General features: G+C 42.6%; 2 protein-coding genes across 2 annotated transcripts in view; both read right to left on the minus strand.

Annotated features, from left to right (window-relative positions):
* Positions 1-23,443, minus strand: part of ACOT13 (acyl-CoA thioesterase 13) — a 202,374-nt gene that overhangs the window by 175,952 nt on the left and 2,979 nt on the right. The window lies entirely within an intron of this gene.
* Positions 1-23,443, minus strand: part of ALDH5A1 (aldehyde dehydrogenase 5 family member A1) — a 35,560-nt gene that overhangs the window by 9,138 nt on the left and 2,979 nt on the right. The window contains exons 2-7 of the mRNA XM_001101142.5: positions 18,913-18,996; positions 18,096-18,266; positions 16,561-16,677; positions 12,635-12,778; positions 7,366-7,509; positions 4,706-4,864 (exon numbers count right to left, since the gene is read on the minus strand). Of these exons, the coding sequence (XP_001101142.1) occupies positions 4,706-4,864; positions 7,366-7,509; positions 12,635-12,778; positions 16,561-16,677; positions 18,096-18,266; positions 18,913-18,996 (819 nt within the window). The remainder of the gene's footprint in view (positions 1-4,705; positions 4,865-7,365; positions 7,510-12,634; positions 12,779-16,560; positions 16,678-18,095; positions 18,267-18,912; positions 18,997-23,443) is intronic.

Genomic DNA, 23,443 nt, shown 5'->3' on the forward strand with positions numbered 1-23,443 from the left:
CTTCACTTCTTTCTAGGCCTATGGCTCAGCTGTTTGCTGGCATTTGCTTTCATTGCGTTCTGAGGTTATTTCCAGCTTCTTGGATCCCATGTTGTCCTCTTTCCTGAACTGAGTTTTTGTTGCTTTCTGATATACACATTCTCCTCAAGTAGTTTGTTTGTTTGTTTATTTATTTATTTATTGATATGGAGTCTTGCTCCGTCACCCAGGCTGGAGTGCAGTTTCGTGATCTCAGCTCACTGCAACCTCCGCCTCCCAGGTTCAAGTGATTCTCCTGCCTCAGCCTCCCGAGTAGCTAGGATTATAGGCACCTGCCACCGCAGATAAATTAGGGAACTGGAAGGAAATTTTTGCCCGGCTAATTTTTGTATTTTTAGAAGAGACAGGGTTTCACCATCTTGGCCAGGCTGATCTCAAACTCCTGACCTCGTGATCCACCCACCTTGGCCTCCCAAACTGCTGGGATTACAGGAGTGAGCCACCAGGCCTGGCCAAGTAGTTGTTTTAAAACAGATGCCCTGGATGTAGTCTAGTTTCTGAATTTTCATACACCACGTTTCTGGTGTTTTGTACTCCACCTGATTGATAATTTGCTTGAGTACAGAATTCTGATACAAAATAACTTTACTTCAGAACTTTGAGTGCACTTCTCCACTTCTAGTGTTGTTGAGGAAGTTTGAGCCAAAAATGGTTCTCACCCTTTTTCCTCTTGATAGCCTTTTCCTCTCCGAAATCTCCTAGGATTTCCTATGCTCTGATATTCTAAAATTTTAGCAATATATATATATGTATTTTTCATTCATCCTACTTGGTAATCAGTGAAATCTTTCAATCTGCAGAATAATTATTTTCTCCTAACTCTGCGAAGTTTCCATCTATTATTGACTTGGTAATGTCACTTCCTCCAACTTCCCAATTATTTCATTCTAGAACTCCTACTACTGGACAGGTATTAGTAGGAGTTCAGATTAGTTCTGATTTTTTTTTTTTTTTTTTGCATTTCTATTATATTTTTTGCCTCTCTATTGTTTGCTTTAAACTCCATAAGATATCCTAAATTTTATCGTCCACCTTCAGCTACTGAAGCTTGTGACAGGCATGTATGTAATTTCTACAGACTCTTGTTTTCATTGCTTCATTTCCTAGAACATATTTCTTATTAGCAGTTTACAGATGCACTATCTTCTCAGAACTCTTGCAGGACACTATGAGATTCTTAGAAAATTTCCTTCTAGTTCCCTAATTTATCTGCTGCCTTCAGGGACTATTCTGTTTGTTTTTCCTGACCTTTCCTCTTATGTGCTGATGGTTTCCCCATCATGATCCTTGGTTGTTCATCTTCCTGAATGAAGGACTGAGTTGTCGAAACTAACCTGGTCAGCTGCTTCTCAGCTCCAGCAGTGTGTTTGGGGGACACACACACACAAGGACTGGGTTGATCAATTTGGGGATGTGTGGCATGAGTGGTGTTTGCTTTTTTAAGCTTGGGTTTATTCTAACGTGCAGGCTTCACATAAGGGCAGCTCCCTTCCCCAAAAGGCAAAGTCGGGAAAGCCCTACCCTGATGTACCTAGCCTCGTTCTTGAAGCTGTAGTCCGCCTAGATACCTACTATATTTCTTCAGAAAAACTGTCCTGCTCAGAACAAATGCCTCTGCTGTCTTGTGTGTCTTGCTGGTGGTCGTGGTAGGGAGGGATGGTGGGAATAACCCAGAAAATTGTGCAAAAGTAGAATCAACCAGCTTCATCTCCTCCCCTCTTCCTATTCCTACTTTCTACAGCCACCAATTCTAGAAAGGCTCTGTCATTTTAAATGGCACCAATTTCCTCTGCAGGGTTCCCCTGGGTAGATCCATCTGTTATGACTTCTGTTAACACAATCCCTTTTAAGTTCCAGAAGTTCATTACAATCTTTGGTTCACTGGCATTGTTTTCCCTTCCATTTTTCACCTGAATTTTCTGTTTTGCTTTTGTTTCTGAGACAGTCTCACTTTGTTGCTCAGGCTGGGTGCACTGGCGCGATCTCAGCTCACTGTAACCTCCGCCTCCTGGGTTCAAGAGATTCTCCTGCCTCAGCCTCCTGAGTAGCTGGGATAACAGGTGCTTGCCACCATGCCTGGCTAATATATATATATATTTTAAGAGATGGTCAGGCTGGTCTCGAACTCCTCACCTCAAGTGACCCAACACCTCAGCTTCCCAAATGCTGGGATTATAGGCGTGAGCCACCACACCTGGCCCTCAGCTGAATTTTCTATAGCGTTTCAGGAAGGTAAACATAGTTGTGAATGCATTCTGTCTTCGAAAATCCATACCCCCGCTGCAATGCTCTCATAGTGCATCACCTGCAACTAATCCCCATTGGCTAGGATGACTTACTTTCTATGAATTTTATATTTTAAAAATAATTCTGCTTAACAGGGGTCTACCCCCTTGATCCCCAAATATAATCTGCTCTGCCCTTTTCTTGTCATATTAATGTGAGGTGCAGTGTTTTTTTCCTGGAACCCACTCTATGACAGTATGTACACTAAAGCCAACACTGAATGGTTTTTAAACAAGGTGGTTTCCACCAAATTTCTCTCCAGCAAAAAAGAAATTTTGCGGTTTGTTTGTTTGTTTGAAGTCCTGGCATACAGCACCATCTGGAGGACAATGTGTGTCTTCCCTTTGGGGAAAAAATCTCTAAGACAGAGTGGTTTCCCAACCTGGCTGCAAACTAGCATCATCCTGGGGCACTTAGAAAATGCCAATGTCTAGGCCTACTACACATAAATTAACACTCAGTCTTCTTGGATGGGTCCCGGGCAACTGTAGTTGATAAAGGCACGTTGTGAGTTAAGGACCACCACTCTAGGACTTGAACCACAGCTGGCCTAGACCCAAACTGCCTTCACTTGACAAGTGAATACCCCTCGTTTGTCCCCAAGGTCCAAAGTCACCTCTAAAATGCAGGTGGTTCCAATGTAAATTTTAATGTATTTTCTTTATCTAGAGTAATCCCAAGACAGTAACTAGAAATTTATCAGAGCTCTGTCAAACCTCGATGCTTCCCTGGGTTTCCCAAGGCAATGGAGGTGGGTTCAGCTGAGTTGACTGCCCACGGGGTGGGGGCAGCCATGGAGTCAGGGCTTGGCTCTCAGGCTCTGAGGAGGTTGAGGAACAGCGGTCGGGCTGTGATTCCCATGATGAGTATGGACTTGGCTCTCACTTGCTTCTGGTTCTTCAGTTGCACCCAGGGGCTGGCTGTGCCTCCACTGTGTGTCTCCCTCTGGCCATCTCTCCTCCCTTCTTTCCCACACACAGTCTTCAGCTTCTACTGTCTTCCTGATTTGAAATATTCCATTAAAACCATTTCTGGGCAGGTGTGGTGGTTCACGCCTGTAATCCCAGCACTTTGGGAGGCCGAGGCAGGCAGATCACCTGAGGTCAGGAGTTTGAGAGCAGACTGGCCAACGTGGTGAAACCCTGGCTCTACTAAAAATACAAAAATTAGCCAGATGTGGTGGCAGGTGCCTGTAATCCCAGTTATGCGTGAGGCTGGGGCAGGAGAATCGATTGAACCCAGTGGGGCAGAGGTGCACTGAGTCAAGACTACACCATTGTACTCTAGCCTGGGCAACAGAGCGAGACTCCATCTCAAAAAAAAAAAAATACTGGATGTTTGATATTACAAGAAACTTCCTTGTGACTCCAAAATGAATTTTTTAAAACAGCAGAATAAGGAGAGAAGTTTCATATAGCTAGTAGTGTGGATTATAACATTTTTTTAAACAAACAAATCTTTCCTAAAAGCAGTTTCCCTTCACTGTCTCTAAATCCTGAACATGGCATCTGTGATTCTGCACCCTTGGCTAGGATACTTTCATCAAGGACTGTTCTCGACAGGGATTTTGTCATCAAGAGAAGAAAGAACAGGACGACATCAGGATTACAGCTGAAACGCAAACCATCTGCAAACAAAGCCAGTCTTCCATTCCATAGGTGTTCCAACAGAGGAACGAACTTTGTCTCGAGATCCTAATTGCTGAGGCAGTGAGGGGCAGAATTATCATCACTATAACAAAATTTAGGGAGGGCAGTAAAGACCTACAGCGACAGAACGCATGGGGACTTGGTGTAATGGCAGGGCTAGAGCAGCTCACGAGCAGATGACGCCCCCTGATTCATGTAACTGGTAGGCAGAATTCACTTTTCTCAGGTCTCTCATTGTTTGCAAAATAGGCTTGCCGGGCACTTTACCAAAATGACTTTTTTGTTTTCTTTTTTTTTTTTTTTGCCTTTTAACATAATTTTTTTTTAGCCATTATTAATTTTTTTATTTTAACCTTTGTGGTTTTTGTGTGAAAACATAGTTGAAAATTCCATTCTATTCCATGTATAGATGTAGATCTCTCATACTCTATACTCTAATCAGGGTAGTTAGCACATCTGTCGCCTCAAACATCAATCATTTCTTTGTACTGGGAACGTTCAAGATCCACTCTTCCAATAATAGCTATTTGAAAATATACAAGACATTGTTGCTAATTACAGTCACCCTACAGTGCTATAGAACAGCAGAGCTTATTCCTTCTGTCTAGCTCTAGTATTCTGTCAACCAATCCCTTGCTATCTCCACCTCCCAGCTGAAGTGTTTTTTGCTGATTAAGCTTTTGATATTGAAACCATGAGATTTACTTTCACAAGTAATATAATATACTTACCTTTTCTACTGCTTTTTCATTAATCAATGGGCCCTGAGTAGTTCCTTCCTCAAATCCATTACCTACATGCAGGTTCTTCTTCATGGCCTCAGCAAACGCCTTCACAAAGGCATCGTGGATGCCCCTTTGCACCAAGAATCGGTTTGAGCAAACACAAGTCTGGACAGGAGACAAAAACAAACCCACACAGTCTGTCAGAAGCTGCAGACCTGACCAGTGAATGTGTGGCTGCTACCGCCTCTCTGTGAAAACACTTCCCTCGGTGGCTGCCATGTGTTCAACCTGCCATTTTCCTCCTCACGTGGGCTTGGCCCCAAAGATAAAAGCACTTAGTCAGCGCATGTTCCCCTCCAATTCCCTCCACAGCTGCTATGCTACACAGCTGCTATGCATCAGTGATTAGTTGGCAATAAGTACCTGTAGACCAAAAAAAGAAAAAAAGCCACCCAATCCATGTTTTTTTCAAATGCCTTTGTTTATTTTGTTTCCCCGGGGGGTGGGAAAAGAATCTGCAGTTCTCCTGGGAGACTGTGATGCTGCAGCCTCAGCAGAGGCTAAGAGGAATGTGGACCAACACCAACTTATAGTCTTTTCTTTTTCCGAGACAGGGTCTCGCTCTGTCGCCCAGGCTGGAGTGCAGTAGTGGTGAGTTCACTGCAGCCTTGACCTCCAGGGCTCAAGTGATTCTTCTACCTCAGCCTCCCAAGTAGGTGGGACTATAAGCACTCGCCACCATGCCCAGCTAATTTTTTTTTTTTTTTTTTTGAGACAGAGTCTCACTCTGTTGCCCACGCTAGAGTGCAGTGGCCGAATCTTGGCTCACTGCAAGCTCCGCCTCCTGGGTTTATGTCATTCTCCTGCCTCAGCCTCCCGAGTAGCTGGGACTACAGGCTCCCGCCACCTCGCCCGGCTAGTTTTTTTGTATTTTTTTAGTAGAGACGGGATTTCACCGTATTAGCCAGGATGGTCTTGATCTCCTGACCTCGTGATCCGCCCGTCTCGGCCTCCCAAAGTGCTGGGATTACAGGCTTGAGCCACCGTGCCCGGCCCCAGCTAATTTTTAAATTTTTTTTGGCTGGGCGCAGTGGCTCATGCCTGTAACCCCAGCACTTTGGGAGGCCGAGGTGGGTGGATCACGTAAGGTCAGAAGTTCGAGACTAGCCTGGTCAACATAGTGAAACCCATCTCTACTAAAAATACAAAAATTAGCTGTAGTCCCAGCTACTCAGGAAGCTGAGGCAAGAAAATCTCTTGAACCCGGGAGGTGGAGGTTGCAGTGAGCTGACATCACGCCACTGCACTCCAGCCTGGGCAACAGAGTGAGACTCTGTTGCTAAATAAATAAATAAATAAATAAATAAATAAAATGAAAAATAAAAATGTAGAGACAGTCTCACTCTGTTGCCCAGGCTGATCTCCAACTCCTGGGCTCAAGTGATCCTCCTGCCTTGGCCTCCCAAAATGCTGGGATTACAGTTATGAGCCACCATACCTGTCCCCAAGTTGTAGCCTTATAGTGTTACTGATGGTAACATATATTGACATTTTGTGTTTATGAAGGAAAATATACCTATTTCTGACCAAACCAAGCTTATTCAGGTTATGTGGAAGGGAAAAACTTAATTACCAAAGGCCAAAGCAAGGATGAAAATTATTTGATAGAGAATATCACACAACATTTCATAGTTTTTTACAATATAACCTTTCGGGGATATTTACTCTGTTTCTAGAATGCATTTAAAATTACATATTGATGGTACTTTTAAGATGAAATGCTTAAGAATATTTAAGAAGGCAGGATCCTGGCAGCAGCTTGGATAGAACTGGAAGACAGGATCCTTGGCTCAGAGTCCCAGCTCCTCAGCAGATCTGACACTGTGGCCCGAATATGTCTGATCTCAAGTCACTTTTTCCTTCTAGAGTTTCATTTCCTCATCTGTAAAATGCAACGTTTGTAGAGCTGATAACTGTGAAAGTCCCTGACAGATAAAATATTCCAGGATTTCCTAGGAAGACATGAGCTCAGGCCTCTGGTCTCCCAGGACAGCCCCGTTACTCCTCCAAAACACTGCTGGCGTGGGCCTGTGCCCTGTAGAGGGCACCTCTGATGCTCCCTCCATCTCGGGACAGCGAGGCCCCACTGGGTCATAGCAGGCAGCAGGGGTTTGAGTTTTTCCAGCCACCACCCTCCTCAACATTTTCTTACTTTCTTTCCCTTGGCCTCAGAGACCCCAATTGTTCAAGGCTGTTCTGTGTCTGAGGAGATGATTATATCCGTTCAGTAGAAAAGAGATCAATGAAAGAAAACTATACAAATAACCAGATTAAAAGGGTAGGGGAAAGAAGAAAACAGAGAACAATTTGACTAAAGGACATCTGCTGTTCAGAAAATTCTTTGAAGCCAGGGACTGCAACTTATTTTGGGGGGGCCCCTCTGAGTCTAGTATAGTCCCCTGGTAAAAAAAAAAAAAAAGTCAGGCATATACTAAATATTTGCTGACAGAGTCAATGAATAAAGAATGAATAGTGGAAGGAACCCAAAAGTAGTTTCCTTCTGGGATTTAAGGCAGTAGAGGTGGTGGGATCTTTGTAACACACACACACACACACACACACACACACACACACACACACAACCTGAAATACTCTTCAGGACTCACCTGTCCAGTGTTCCTAAATTTAGATGCCAGGGCCCCTGCTACAGCCTGGTCCACGTTGGCACTATCAAATACTATAAATGGAGCAAGGCCTCCCAGCTCCATGGAGACCCTTTTCACAGAGTTTGCTGCATGGTGCAACAGGATCTGTGAGCAGAGGAGAGAATGCTGTGAGCACAGAAATCCACTACCAGGATTGTTATAAGCCTTTGTTTAAAAAAATTACCAAACGGTGAAAAAAGCAAGGTGCACAGTGGTGTACATGGGATAACTCTTTGCATAAGAAAAGGGAGAAATGAGAATAGGTATTTACATTTGCTTGTATTTGATAAAGAAACATTGGGAAGAGGCTGGGTGTGGTAGTGTGCACCTGTAATCCCAGCACTTTAAGAGGCTGAAGTGGGAGGATTACTTGAGGCCAGGGGTTCCAGACCAGCCTGGGCAACATAGTGAGACTCCATTTCAAAAATTAAATAAATAAATAAATTAGTAAAATAAATGCTGAGACAAGACACAAAAAGTCATTACTTATAGAAAGAGGGAGGGAGTCAGCGTTGGGGTGAGGGTGAGACTTGTCATGGCAAACATTAATACTGTCTTAATTTTCGAACCATATAAGTAAGCGTATTATCTATCCAAAACAATTATATGATAGGCTTAAAAATCATAGAGATAAGGTAATAAAATCACCTAGAATCCCACAATCCATAGCTTACACTGATAACATTTTAAAGTACATCCATTTAGAATTTAGCCATGCAGGTTCATGTACATGTACATCTAAAAAAAAAAAAAAAACAGGATGGTATAATTATATAATTATACAGTTTTGTAACCTGCTTTATCTTCCTAATGAATCACATATTTGGGACATCTATCTTAAAATTTTCATAACATTTTATACCTTGCTCCTTTAATGTAACACTATAATGTGAAGATCCTCTTATGTCAGCACATACATTTCTGGAACTTTGTCTATTTATTATTATTATCATCATCGAGATGGAGTCTCGCTCTGTTGCCCAGGCTGTAGTGCAGTTGTGCAATCTCCAGTTACTGCAACCTCCATCTTCTGGGTTCAAGCGATTCTTCTGCCTCAGCCTCTTGAGTGCTGGGATTACAGACATGTGCCACCACACTTGGCTAATTTTTGTATTTTTAGTAGAGATAGGGTTTTGCCATGTTGGCCAGGCTGGTCTTAAACTCCTGACCTCAAGTAATCTGTCTGCCTCAGCCTCCCAAAGTGCTGGGATTATAGGTGTGAGCCACTGTGCCCGGCCTAGAACATTCCTTTAGATGCGTACATCGTATTCTACTGCATGGCTATTCTGTAATTTATTTATTCAGGCCCCATCTGTTGGACATTTAGGTTGTTTCCATCCTTGCTGTTAAAAAAATGCTGTGGATTGTGCCACTGCACTCCAGCCTGGGCGACGGAGCAAGACTCTGTCTCAAAAAACAAACAAAACAAAACAAACGCTGTGATTATTCTGTCAGGATGAACATGTAGAATTGCTAGCTCAATGTATAAGTAAGTAAGGCTTTTGGTACATATAGCTATTCTAGTTTAAATATCCAGTAAGAGATTTCAGAGCCTAAGAAGCTGCTCAGGGATGTTTAAATGATTAATGAAGGATAGTAGGTCTTTGTCTAGTCATGGCTGCAGGGAAGATAGGACCACACTTGAGATGGTTCGAGTGAAACAGACCGTGTTCACAAGCCCAAGGTGGCTCTAGCGTTGCCCCCCAAGTGTTGTACATTCTGAGGTCATGAGTTTTGTGACAGGGTTCTTGATAAAAACACAGAATGGCTGGAAAGCTGGGCCTGTGTGGGTCCTGTGTATGTGTCCGTATGTTAATATTCCAGCTATCAAATGGTAGTAACAATCTTCTCTGAAACATTACTGCTCAACAAAGTAGTTCAAGTTTTAAGACTACACGTATTTCTTTACTGGATGCAATATGACCATTTAAAATTTTTTTTTTTATGTTTTTATTGTAAAATTTTTAAGAAATGTCATTGACTATTCCTGGATTTGCTTCAGTGCAAAATGATTCTCACTGTTGCGTCACTCCATTTTGCCTCCACCTGGCCTTGAGCATAGGTCCTGTCTCTGGTGTCTGTCCCTCCACCTGCGCTGGCTCTGTGTCCTCTGACAGTGTCCTCTCCCCACTCAGTCTCTGCTTTTCCAGGCAGGCGGCTTGCCCTGGCCACTGGGTATGGTACAAACTCCTGTGATGTCTTAATGAATCTTTTCAGCTCCAGTTCCCATGGGCTGACCTCAGGGCCTCAGCTTCCAAAGACCACATGTGATTGGCCCGGCCTACCTTTCTTTCTTTATCTTTTTTTTTTTTGAGTTTAGGAGCGGAAGTTTAATAGGCATAAGAGAGAGAAAGAAACAGAAAGGAAAACAGCTGTCTTCTCTAGTGAAGGAGAGGGGACTTCCGAGAGGAAAAGGCCCTGACCCAGCCCACCCTTCTATGCCAGGCTACTTGTCCTAGATCACTGGCCAGCCCACAATTTACGTTTCGCTCAAGTTAATGACCACTCAGGGTTCAGTTCTCTGAACAGAGGAAGAGACGACGTATCATGCGCTTTAAAACCTGGCTGCTGTCCTCTCAGTGGGGTCCTGGGAGGGGTGGCCCCCCTAGAAAGAAGCAAGGGCAGGGCAGGCATCCCTAGAACAGGCTCGCTGTGTAAGCCTCAGTTACAAGAAAAGGTTCTCCACCCCAGGACCAGCAGCTGAGCCACTAATCTCTGAAGACCAGCTCAGCAGAGGTGCTTGCTATATGCATTAATTATCCTTTTAGCTATATTTGTCACATTTCCCATTCAGTCACTTGAGGTCCATCACTGTCCTAGGTAAAGAGGAGCAAAGCTGGACTTGGCAGGGTCATGGCTGATATTTTCCTGGAGCCCTGTTAGATGAGGATAGTTTGCTGAGAAAACTGAGTTGCTGCCCTTCGCCCAGTATCCTGGGAATTTCTCTGGCTTGAACGACGAAGGATTTACAACCCTTTCTCCCAGGCTTCCCTCTTTTTTCTAACTACTTCGTAGTAACATTTGAATCCCTCTGCAGGTAAGTTTGCATTGTAAGACCCACTGATCAGGGCATAGCAGTGTATGGATCTAAAAATTCCCCTTCCTATTATGAATGAATGGTAGGATTCCAAAGCACTACTCCCGGAGTATGAGTTTATAGCATGACAAAAGTGATTATGACTGGGAGGCATTAAAATTACATTATTCCAGCCGGGCACACTGGCTCACACCTATAATCCCAGCACTTTGGGAGGCCCCTAAGGAGGGAGGATCACTTGAGGCCAGGAGTTCCAGATGGGCCTGACCAACATGGCAAAACCCCATCTCTACAGAAAATACAAAAATTAGCCAGGCGTAGTGGCACATGCCTGTAATCCTAGCTACTCAAGAGTCTGAGGCATGAGAATCACTTGAACCCAGGAAGTGGAGGTTACAGTGAGCCGAGATCATGCCACTGCACTCCAGCCTGGGCAACAGGGCAACTGTCTCAAAAAAAAAAAAAAATTAAATTATTCCCTCATGCTTCTCATGGTTTCTAAAACGACCACAGATGCACAAAATCTTTGAAATTAGACTTTTTAATTTTTATTATTTTTTGAGGCAGGGTCTCACTCCTATTGCTCAGGCTGGAGTGCAGTGACACGATCACAACTCACTGCAGCCTCGACCTCCTAGGCTCAGGTGATCCTCTCACCTCAGCCTCCCAAGTAGCTGGGACTACAGGTGTGTGCCACTAAGCCCAGCTAATTTTTTTTTTTGTAGAGACAGGGTTTCACCATGTTGTCTAGGTTAGTCTTGAACTCCTTGGGCTCAAGCAATCTTCCTGCCTTGGCCTCTCAAAGTGTGAGGATTACAGGTGTCAGCTAGCACACCTGGGCAGATTTATATTATTTTTTATCTGTTATGTGTTTATGGACATGAATACTATGAGTACAGATACATATATGTGTATATGTATATGTAAACTAGTAGAAAAAAAGCACACCATCTGAAGAGAAACACCATAAACAAAAACTTTTGTTCTACCTTGATTTTCTCTTTTGGACATTTTAAAAATTATTTATTATTTTTTAATTTCTTAACTTTTTTTTTTTTGAGACGGAGTCTCGCTCTGTCACCTAGGCTGAAGTGCAGTGGCGCGATCTCAGCTCACCTCACTGCAAGCTCCGCCTCCCGGGTTCACGCCATTCTCCCATCTTAGCCTCCCAAGTAGCTGGGACTACAGGCACCCACCACCACGCCAGCGAATGTTTTGTATTTTTAGTACAGACAGGGTTTCACCGTGTTAGCCAGGATGGTCTTGATCTCCTGACCTTGTGATCCGCCCACCTCAGCCTCCCAAAGTGTTGGGATTACAGGCATGAGCCACCACACCTGGCCCTCTTTTGGATATTTAAAAGGATAAATAAACATCTACTTACAGGCAAATGCATTAAGTGTTCAGCAAAGAACATTTCATCATTTAAGGGGAAAAAAACTCAAAGAAAAAGACCTTGTCAATTATCTAAGTACTTTTAGACTAAACACAATTTCTGTTCAATTCAAAAACATCCATTTCAACATTAATTGTGTGTTTCTGGAATCTCTAATTTTACATTATTGAAAGAAACCTGCATTCCAGAATTGAAAAAAATACAAGGGAGAACTTTCACCCACTTCACATACAACAAGTAATGCAAAAATAATGGGACCCTCACTACCCCAATTTCTTTGGTTTTGTCAAGCAGGAACCTATGCCATGCCATAAAGAACTGTCCAAAATATCTCCAGAGGATGGTCAGATATTACTTTATTCAACCAACAGACCTTTTTTTTTGAAACAGAGTCTTGCTCTGTCACCCAGTCTGCAGTGCAATGGCACAATCTCTGCTCACTGCAACCTCCACCTCCCAGGTTCAAGTGATTCTCATGCCTCAGTCACCTGAGTACCTGGGATTACAGGTGTGCACCACCACGCCTGGTTAACTGTTGTACTTTCTGTAGAGACAGGGTTTCACCATGTTGGCCAGGCTCGTCTTGAACTCCTGGCCTCAAGTGATCTGCCCACCTCAGCCTCCCAAAGTGCTGGAATTACAGGCGTGAGCCACCGTGCTTGGCCTGTGACAGAGCTTTTAACACTGTGCTGGAAATCTTTCCAAAATTGGTGATCAGGATGAAATAGTATTTTTATAACCTATCAAGATAAAATATTAGAAAGATATTTGTTTTCTTTGAAACTTGAGTCACATACCTTTCCTGTAGTTGTTGAACCAGTAAAGGAAATTTTGGACACCAGGGGATCAGTACAAATTGCCTCCCCTACTTCCTTGGCATTCTTTCGAGAACAGGGAATAACATTGTATACACCTGGAGGAATTCCAGCCTGGCTTGCAAGCTATAAACAGAAACAGCAAACATGTGGCAACAATTTACTAAACTGAAAAAAAAAAAAGAAAAGAGAAATAAATCATTCAAGGCTACTATGAATACCTTTACTCGTATAAACTAGAAAACCTAGAGGAGATGGATAAATTCCTGGAAATAAACAAGCCTCCTAGCTTAAATCAGGAAGAACAAGATACCTCAAGCAGACCAATAACAAGCAGCAAGACTGAAATGGTAATAAAACAATTACCAACCAAAAAAAGTTCAGGACCAGACAGATTCATAGCAGAATTCTACTAGGCATTCAAAGAAGAATTGGTACCAATCCTATTGACACTATTCCACAAGATAGAGAAAGAGGGAATGCTCCCTAAATCATTTTATGAAGCCAGTATCGCCCTGGCTTCATAGGAAGGACAAAACCAAGGAAAGGACATAACCCAAAAGGAAAACTACAGACCAATACCTCTGTTGGACATAGATGCAAAAATCCTTAACAAAATACTAGCTAACACATCCAAATCCAACAACACATCAAAAAGATAATCCACCATGCCCAGCTAATTTTTGTATTTTTTGTAGAGACGGGGTTTCACCGTGTTGGCCAGGATGGTCTCGATCTCTTGACCTTGTGATCCACCCACCTCAGCCTCCCAAAGTGCTGGGATTACAGGCGTTAGCCACTGCACCTGGCCTGGAGACTATCATTCTGAGTTAAGTAACTCAGGAATGGAAAACTAAACATAATATGTTCTCACTCATAAGTGGGAGCTAAGCTGTGAGGAAGCAAAGGCATAAGAATGACACAATGGACTTTGGGAACTCAGGGAGAAAGGGTGGGAAGGGGGCAAGGGATAAAAGACTACAAATTGTGTGCAGTGTATACTGCTCAGGTGATGGGTACACCAAAATCTCACAAATCACCACTAAAGAACTTAATCATGTTAATCAAATACCACCTGTTCCCCAATAACCAATGAAAATAAAAATTAAAAAATAAAATAAAATCAGACATTTTGTACCCATAAAAAAAAGAAAGCTACTTTTAAAAATTAGAGAAAAGATGAAAAAGATAAAAGAGAAAGTGACAAAAAAGATTCAACTCATGGATAATAGGAGTCCCTAAAGGAGTAAAACCAAACCAATGGTGAGGAACAAATCCTGAAAACTTTATAGAGATATAAAACAAAAAGGCTGGAAACTACGTACTGAAAGAGCACACTGCATACCTAGAGTATGGACTCAAAGCAATCATCACAAAGACATATTCTAGTGACATTACTGGTCTTTAAAGGGGGAAAAAAAACAAATCGAACCCTTTTGTGGATCTAGGCAAAAAAACCCCAAAAAAACAAAAACAACTTGACTTATAAAGGCAAGAAACTTAGGTTACTGTCTGAATTTTCAAGAGCAACACTTTATATCAGAAGAAAATGGAGAATATAGTTAAGATAATCAAGTAAAAAAAAATGTGAGCCAAGGATTTTATACCTAGCAAAACTGATTTATAAGCACAATAGGCCCAGACTACTGACAACATTTAAGAAGGGAAAATATTATTCCCACAAGCCCTTCCTAAGGAATCTACTACAGACTGAGAGGTGCTGATCACCAAATGTCTAGAGAGACACTGGCATGAGCACTGGTGGTGAGCATAAACATACAGCTGCTTGTTGAACTAAGTCTAAAGGAGGGTTAAACTGGAGAGAATAGAGCATGTAATGGTTGTAGCCTTGCAATGCAGGTACAGTGTAACTATTTTAAAATACAGAGAAATGTTTATAGCCAAGATGGATTAAGGAGACAAGACAACTAAATGTAATGTGATATCCTGGACCAGATCCTGAAACAGAAAAAAGGAGACTAGGTACAGACTAATAAAATCTGAGAATGGATTTTAAAGTATGGACTTTAGTTAATAACAGTGTATCGCTATTCATTCATTAATTGTAACAAATATACTATACTAATGTAAGCTGCTAGTAATAGGAGAAATTGAGTGTAGGATATGTGGGAAAATACCCCATCTCTGCGATTTTTTCTGTAAATGTAAAACTATTCTAAAATAAAAGTTTATTACTAAAAATGAGAATGGAAAGAGAAAATACCAAAAAATTAAACCATTTTCAATAGGCACATTGGTGATATTAAAATTAATATTTTTAAAAAATAAAATTAATATTCAGAAGATGTTGTTCTGTGTAATGAGTACATATGGAATATTAATTTAGTAATTTCCTGAGTCTTTAGAAACCAGGAAAGAGGCCAGGTGCGATGGCTCATGCCTGTAATCCCAGCACTTTGGGAGGCTAAGGTGGGTGGATCATGAGGTCAGGAGTTCAAGACCAGTCTGGCCAAATGGTGAAACCCCGTCTCTACTAAAAATACAAAAATTAGCTGGGTGTGGTGGTGGGCATCTGTAATCCCAGCTACTCAGGAGGCTGAGGCAGAGAATTGCTTGAACCTGGGAGGCAGAGGTTGCAGTGAGCCGAGATAGCGCACTGCACTTCAGCCTGGGTGACAGACCAAGACTCTGTCTCCAAAAAAAAAAAAAAGAAAAAAGAAACCAGGAAAGAAAGAGATGCAGATATAATATAAAAGAAGTTAAGTAAAAAGTCTACAGGACTGAATTTGAATTGGAAGTTTCTGTAGGAATTTCTGTAGCATTTTATTGTGTATATACATGTGTGTACACATATATATATATATCTCCTAGCCCTGCCCACTGAAAAGGCCTACAAATAGTGATAGGGTAGGTGGTTTTAGGTGTAATGGGGGAAAAAGCAAAGCAGAGAAGGGGATCAGGAGCATCAGAGTGTGAGGTTGTGATTGATTTTTGAGACAGTCTCACTGTCACCCAGGCTGTAGTGCAGTGACACGATCTCAGCTCACTGCAATCTCTGCCCCCAGGGTTCAAGCGATTCTCCCGCCTCAGCCTCCTGAGTAGCTGGGATTACAGGCACGTGCCACCGCGCCCAGCTAATTTTGTATTTTTAGTAGAGACAGGGTTTCAGCATGTTGACCAGGCTGGTCTCGAACTCCTGACCTCAAGTGATCTGCCCGCCTCAGCCTCCCAAAGTTCTGGGATTATAGGCGTGAGCCACCACACCCAGCCAAGTTGTGATTTTTAGACAGGGTGGCATTTGAGTGAAGATGTGAAGAAGCAAGTCATAGGGGTATCTGGGGGAGAGCGCTCCAGACAGAGGGAAAGTATAAAGTTTGAGTGGAGGGCAAGGCTGGTGGGGTCTGGAAAGCAGCAGGGGCCAGAGTGGTCCAAGCAGATGAATGAAGAGTGAGGGGCTCCAGCGTGATGGACAAGGTCAGAGGCATACTGGGGGGTGGGAAGTGACATCTTATAGGACCTTGAAAGCCACTAAGGAATCTGGACTTTACTCTGAGTGACACAAGAGGCCACTTGAGGTTTTCAAACAAAAGAATAAGATCTAATAGAATGCAGGTTGAACTGGGAATGGGAATGGTAAATAAGAAGTTTCCTAAATGTGAGAAACATCCATGTTTAAGTGCCTATTTCATGAAGATGATGGATAGATACCAATTTTACAGTAGGCTGAAAATACATGGCCTGCAGATGTCAGAAAATCCCTCATCAATTTTTTTTCCCCAAAAGAGCTACAGCTGACTTAAAATAATTGCCAGTAGATTAAAACACCACACCATGCATCAGGAGACATAAGCAAAGAAGTAGACTCCAAAATTGCTTCTTTCTGTCCCAGATAAACATTAATTTTTGGACTTTGTCTGCTCTGTACAAACACAGGGAGAGCGGCTCACCTCAGCCAGGGCCAGGGCGGAGAAGGGCGTGTCTTCGGCAGGCTTCACCACCACGGTACAGCCAGCTGCCAGGGCGGCCCCCACCTTCCGGGTGATCATGGCACTGGGGAAATTCCACTGGGGTTAGAAGAGCAGAGGAAGCATATGAGAGGAAGGACCGCCTCATTAGTGCAAAGGAAGGCAGGCTGGGAAGTCAGTGAACAAATTCCATTGCACAACTGATTGACAAACCTGTTTGGCTGCACAGGTGAGCTCTCAGAACACCTGACCCCCTGCCAACTTGAGGGACTCTGAGATAAAGGCTCATGAAGATAGGAAATATTTTTGGAATTTAACACAGTAAAAAATGAGTTATACCAGGGGTCTGCCAACTTTTTCTGTGAAGGGCCGAATCGTAAGTTTTTTAGGCTTTGTAGAATGTATAGTTTCTATGGCAATTACTCAACTCTGCAGCTGTATTGTGAAAACCACCACAGATAGCAGGTGTATGAATGGGTGTGACTGTGTCCCAATAAAACTTTATTTACAAACATAGGTAGTGGGCTGGATTTGGCCTGGGGCCCATGGGAGTAAATATTAGCAATGGTTTTGAAAATGGCAGATGATTTATTACTTCCTTCCACATACATATTTATAGATGCCTACAGACACACCTATAATAACAGTATTTTATTTTGAAAAACTCTATTATATAATACTTACTCTGTATCAGGTATTTTTCTAAGTACTTCAAAATTAAAATTAATTAAATCCTTATCACAACCCAATGAGGTTGATATTAACCTCATTTGCAAGTTCGAGAAAACGGCGACAGTGCAGTTAAGTAATTTGGCCACGGTTGCACAGTTAGTAAATAGTGACCTTCAAGTCAAACCTAGTCCATCTAGGCAATCAGGGGGATTCTGTCAGTAACTATGTTGAGCAGGAAAAGCACAGACGTCTCGAGACCAGCTGACAGATACAGGAGAGAAGTTAACATGAGACCTAGTAGAAGGCAGGACCCAGAGGGAAAGCTGGGTGTTCCACAAATATACTGCAGCCCCATCCAGGCAGATGTGATACCCTATTTCTTAGCCTTTCTATCTCTAGAACCTGGCCCAATGCCTGCTGGTGGGTCCACACATGCTTTGCTATTGATGATAACCATCAATTAAGCATAACACTTTTTTTCCAAACTATGGCAAGTTTAAAAATGTGTCATATCTTAAGTCTTTTTAAAAATGATAAATACCAGAAGATCTTTTCAGAGGTGCTAGGCAATGCCAGGAAGAAGCCTCCAGGCCAAGTCAGAAGAGCCCCTGGGTCCTCCTGCGGCGCATCCCACTTTTGCAGGCATTAGAAATGCATCCTTTCACTCATTGCCACCACACCTAACATCATCAGAAGTTCCACATCCAGCAAAAGTATCAGGAAACCAGGAACAGGTGACAAAACTAACAGGATAAGCACACCTGCTCAGGCAGAAGAATGAATTCTTTCCCAACTCCCTATCCAATCTCCCACCCTAGGATCTTGCTGATCTCACTGTCACCTACCGGGGTGATGACTGCAGCCACGCCTACGGGCTGCTTGAGGACCAGGGCCCGCTTGTCCTTTGCTGGGGTGTAGATAATGTCTCCGTAAACACGGCGGGCTTCCTCAGAGAACCACTCTAGGAAAAAGGCGGAATAGAGAATTTCTCCATGTGCCTCCTTCAGTGGCTTTCCCTAAATTAAACCAGAAAAGAACCCACATATTACCTTCTGATAATAAAAGCATGGCTCTGTGTTCCTAAATTCTTCAAGGTGCAAGAAGAGTAGAAAAGTCTCCTACAACGATAGCCAAGAGTGGGGAAAATTTCTGACTTTGGCGTGAGTTTTAAAAAGCAGAATTACAATGATGACTGTATCACCCTAAACCACAAGAGTCATTTGCATTCTCAATATATTTACAAATTAGGAAAATTTTCCTCCCTTCAATATCTTCTAAGTATTGTAACCATGATATGAAATAATTTATTATATCTATGGAAGAAGTATTGGTATATTTAAAAATGTACAAAAACAATATTAAAAAACAACCAAAACAGTACCATGAAAAAAACATCAGAATGGTGAAACAGCAGTTATGCATATAGTTGCACACAAAATCTATTTTTGGATACTATTAAAGAATAAACTAGAACATACGAATTTTATTTTAGCAAATCTAAGTACCCTGGCACAATAATGATTTGGCATTTGATCAGTAGAGAAGGAACCACATATTCTTTAGCTACAGCCAGCAGTGATGGGAAGTCAGGGGCTTCCCCAAGTTTAGTGTAAGAATTCCTGGAGAATTTCTCAGTGCACCAAGTCAGAACCCTGAACTTACACTTTCAGCTGTGATTATTCTGGCAAGGTCATCCTTATTTTGTATCATTAAATTGTACCACTTTCGAAGTAATGAACTCCTCTCCTGCAAAAGAAATAACAAGGCAGAAAAGTAATAAAATGCCAAGCGTAACACAGAATGCTAAATAAAATTCAATATCCTAAAATATTAGCTGTATGGTCTCATTCTCCTTGACTGTGATGGTTAATTTTATGTGTAAATTTGACTGGTTTCAAGGAGCCCCAGAGAGCTGGTAAAACATTATTTCTGGGTATGTCTGTGAACGTTTTCGGAAGAGATTAGCAGTTGAATCAGGAGACTGAATAAAGAAGATTTGACTTCATAAATTCACGTGGGTATCATCCAATCTGCTGAGGACCTGAAAAGAACAAAGTGGCAGAGGAAGAGCAAATTCACTCTCTGCATGAGCTAGGACATCCATTTCCTCCTGTTGCCAGACACCAGACATTGGCATTCCTGGTACTCAGACTTTTGGACCCAGACTAGAACTCAGATTGGACATACCAGCTTTCTTGGGTCTCCAGCTTGCAGACAGCAGAGGGTGGGACTTCTCAGCATCCACAATCACCCGAGCCAGTCCTTCATAAGAATTCTCTTCCTATATATCTATGATTCCATATACATACATATAACATTGGTTCTCATAGAACACTGGTTCTATTTTTCTGGACAACGCTGAGTAAGATGCTTGGGGAAACATACATTGACCTTCTGGTTTTTTGTTTCTTTGTTTTGGAGACAGGGTCTGGGCTTGGATGATGAGAAGCACACAAACTAAAAAAAAATTTAAAAATTTTAAAAATTTTTAAAAAGGGAGGGTTTTGTTCTGTAACTCAGGCTGAAGTGCAGTGGTGTCATCATACCTCACTGCAACCTCTGCTTCCTTGGTTCAAGTGATCCTCCCAGCTCAGCCTACTGAGTAGCTGGGACCACAGGCACACACCACCGTGCCCAGCTATTTTTTTCTTTTAACTCATCTGTATCTGTTACAACTTTAAGCAGAATATGACTCGGGCACTACATTTCCATCCACAATACTGGCTCTGAGTTATTTTTGGACAGCTTTATGATATGCTTAGGTAGGCTTGTAGCTTTGCTTCTCAAACAATACTTTTCTTTGGAAAATAAGCCCTGTGGAGAGTTCCTTCCATCAAGTTGCTTCAGTTTAACCTATTTCTAGAGGACTAGTACATGCAGAATTGGCAGCTACAGGGGACGAAAAGTTCAAACAGTAGATTCTACAAGATGTAACAAATACTTTTTTTCTAAACATCAAGGTATAGCTCAAGAACACTTTGATAGCAAGATTTGGTCTACTAAGGAATCCAGCTTGATAGCTAAACACTTAGACCACAAAGTTAACATCATGTTATATACATCTTATAACGATTACCTTGATCTGTTAAAATAAGCCAATGTGAAACTAAAAAAGCATTACTAGCTCTGCTTTAGTGCCTAAGGTATCACAGCATCACTTAGAAGTAGAAAGAAATCTTATCTTCCCCTTAAAGTAGTTGTTGTCGTGCCATACAGACTTTTCATGCTAACAGGATCTACAGGATGATCATGCTCAGCTAATTAAAAAGAATTTTCTTTTGTATAGACAAGGTCTCACTATATTGCTCATGCTAACTGACCCTTCTTTGATGAGTAATAGAGATCCAATTTCGAGTTGCATCTAAAGAGGTATACTGGGTCATAAATTATAAAAGAGAAAATAAGTATTGTGGAAACAGCTATTATTGCTTATGGTACATAAGAACAACTTTAATTTTACCATACAAAGGTAGAGTTCCTTACTTTATTATTATTATTTTAGATAGGGTCTTGATCTGACGTCCAGGCTGGAGTGTGGTGGCGCAATCATAGCTCACTGCAACCTCAGACTCCTGGCTTTAAGTGATTCTCCTGCCTTGGCCTCCCAAAGTGCAGAGATTATAATTGTGAGCCACCATGCCTGGCCCATTCTACTTTCTGTCTCTATGAATTTGACAACTCTAGGTACCTCATATAAGTAGAATCATACAGCATTTGCCCTTTTGTGACTGGCTTATTTTACTCAGCATAATGTCTTCAAGTATTGTTCCCTATTATAGTGGCTCGCTGGCAACCTGGATTTGTCCCAGAGACTGACATATAGACAGGGGCATGCATGAGGCATAAGAAAAGGTTTTACACACTTAAGAAGAGGGCCCAGGCACAACAACATGAATGCACTTAATACCACTGAAATGTACACTTAAAAATGGTTAAAATGGGCCGGGCACGGTGGCTCATGCCTGTATTCCCAGCACTTTGGGAGGCCGAGGTGGGCAGATTATGAGGTCAGGAGATCGAGACCATCCTGGCTAACATGGTGAAACCCCATATCTACTAAAAAATACAAAAAAAAAAATTAGCCGGGCGTGGTGGCGGGCGCCTGTAGTGTCAACTACTCAGGAGGCTGAGGTAGGAGAATGGCGTGAACCCGGGACACAGAGCTTGCATTGAGCCGAGTTGGCACCACTACATTCCAGCCTGGGCAACAGAGTGAGACTCCGTCTCAAAAAAAAAAAAAAAAAAAGGTTACAATGGTAAATGTTACGTTATGCATATTTTGCCATAATTTAAAAAATTCCAATGAACACAAAACAGAGAAAGGGATACACTGGATTATTAACAATATTATGGGACCAGGTGTAGCAGCTCATGCCCATAATCACAACACTTTGGAAGGCCAAGGAGGGAGGGTTGCTTGTGGCCAGGAGTTTGACACTAGTTTGGGCAATGCGGTGAGATCCTTCTCTACACATACACACAAATTATCTGGGTGTGGTGGTGCATGCCCGTGGTCCCAGCTACTCAGAAGGCGGAGGTGGGAGAATCGCTTGGGCCTGTGAGTTCGAGGCTGCAGTGAGCCATGATAGCATCACTGCATTCCAGCCTGGGCAACGGAGCAAGACTCTGTCAAAAAAAAAAAAAAAGAAAAAAGATAAAAAGAAGAAATCACCTCTAAAAAAAAAAATTAATTCATTCACATAAAACCACTTTAAAAAAGAAAACGAGGAAGGCCTAGAGAATCTAAGCGACCTGGGTTGCCATCAAGGCACTCTAAAGACAGAGCTGCCCAGGCTCTAGCTTCCCACATCTGCACAGGTGTATCCAAAGCCAAGAAGAACCTTCGCTTTTTGTTTTTTGAGACAGAGTCTTACTCTGTCACCCAGGCTGGAGTGCGGTGGTGCCATCTCGGCTCACTGCAACCAACCTCCACCTCCCGGGCTCAAGCAATTTTCATGCTTCAGCCTCTTGAGTAGCTGGGATTACATACAGGTGCATGCCACAATGCCTGACTAATTTATTTATTTCCTTCCTTCCTTCCTTCTTTTTTTTTTTTTTTTTTTTTTTTTTTTGAGACAGAGTCTTGCTCTGTCCCCCAGGCTGGAGTGCAGTTGGCATGATTTCGGCTCACTGCAAACTCTGCCTCCCGGGTTCAAGCAATTTTTCCCGGCTCAGCCTCCGGAGTAGCTGGGATCACAGGTGCCTGCCACCACACCCAGCTAATTTTTGTATTTTTTAGTAGAGATGGGGTTTGCCATTTTGGCCAGGCTGGACTTGAACTCCTGACCTCAAGTGATCCACCTGCCTTGGCCTCCCAAAGTGCTGGGATTACAAGTGTGAGCCACCATGCCTGGCCCATTTTTGTATTTTTAGTAGATACAGTGTTTCACCACTTTGGACAGGCTGGTCTTGAACTCCTGACCTCAGGTGAGCCACCAGCCTTGGCCTCCCAAAGTGCTGGGATTACAGGCGTGAACCACCGTGCCCAGCCTGAACCCCTCCTTTCAAAAAGGAAGTTTCCCTGAGAAGATCCAAGCCCTTGTAAGATGGAAGCTGACCTCACTGTAATGTTCAAGGGGCACAGACATTAGGATGGGCGGTGTGATCTGAACACAGGATGATGCTGCTAGTATCAGCAAGAGGTCCCAACACCAGCCCTGCAGCCGCCAAACAATCACTGACTGAGTAGAAGGCTTTCCAGAACCCCGCAGTGTAACACCATTGTATGGCAGCCTTGATCTTCGTGGGGCCTTGTGGGACTCCAGAATGATGCTAGGGGAACCAGAGCTCAGGCCCTGGTCCACTCCTTTCCTGTGATCTCACCAATCCCATCGCTTTAAGTATATATGCAGTATACACAGGTATGAATTTCACATTTACATTTCTAGCCCAGGGCTTGCTCTCAAACCTCAGACACATATATCCAACTGCCTACTTTATATCCTCACATGCGTGTGAACCTACATCTCAGACTCAATACGTCTAAAACTGAACTCTGATGTCTCACCCTAATGCTGTTCCATTCAGCTATCCTCATCCTTCCAGTTGCTCAGGCCAAAAGCCCTGGAGTCATCACTAACCTCTCTCGTTCACCTACTTCCCATATAATGATCCATCAGAAAATCCAGTGGGCTCTACCTTCCAAATACATCCTTTATGGAATAACTCTTCACTTTGTCCACTGCTACCACCC

This window comes from Macaca mulatta, chromosome 4 (assembly GCF_049350105.2).
Source record: "Macaca mulatta isolate MMU2019108-1 chromosome 4, T2T-MMU8v2.0, whole genome shotgun sequence".
Taxonomy (NCBI): Eukaryota; Metazoa; Chordata; class Mammalia; order Primates; family Cercopithecidae; genus Macaca; species Macaca mulatta.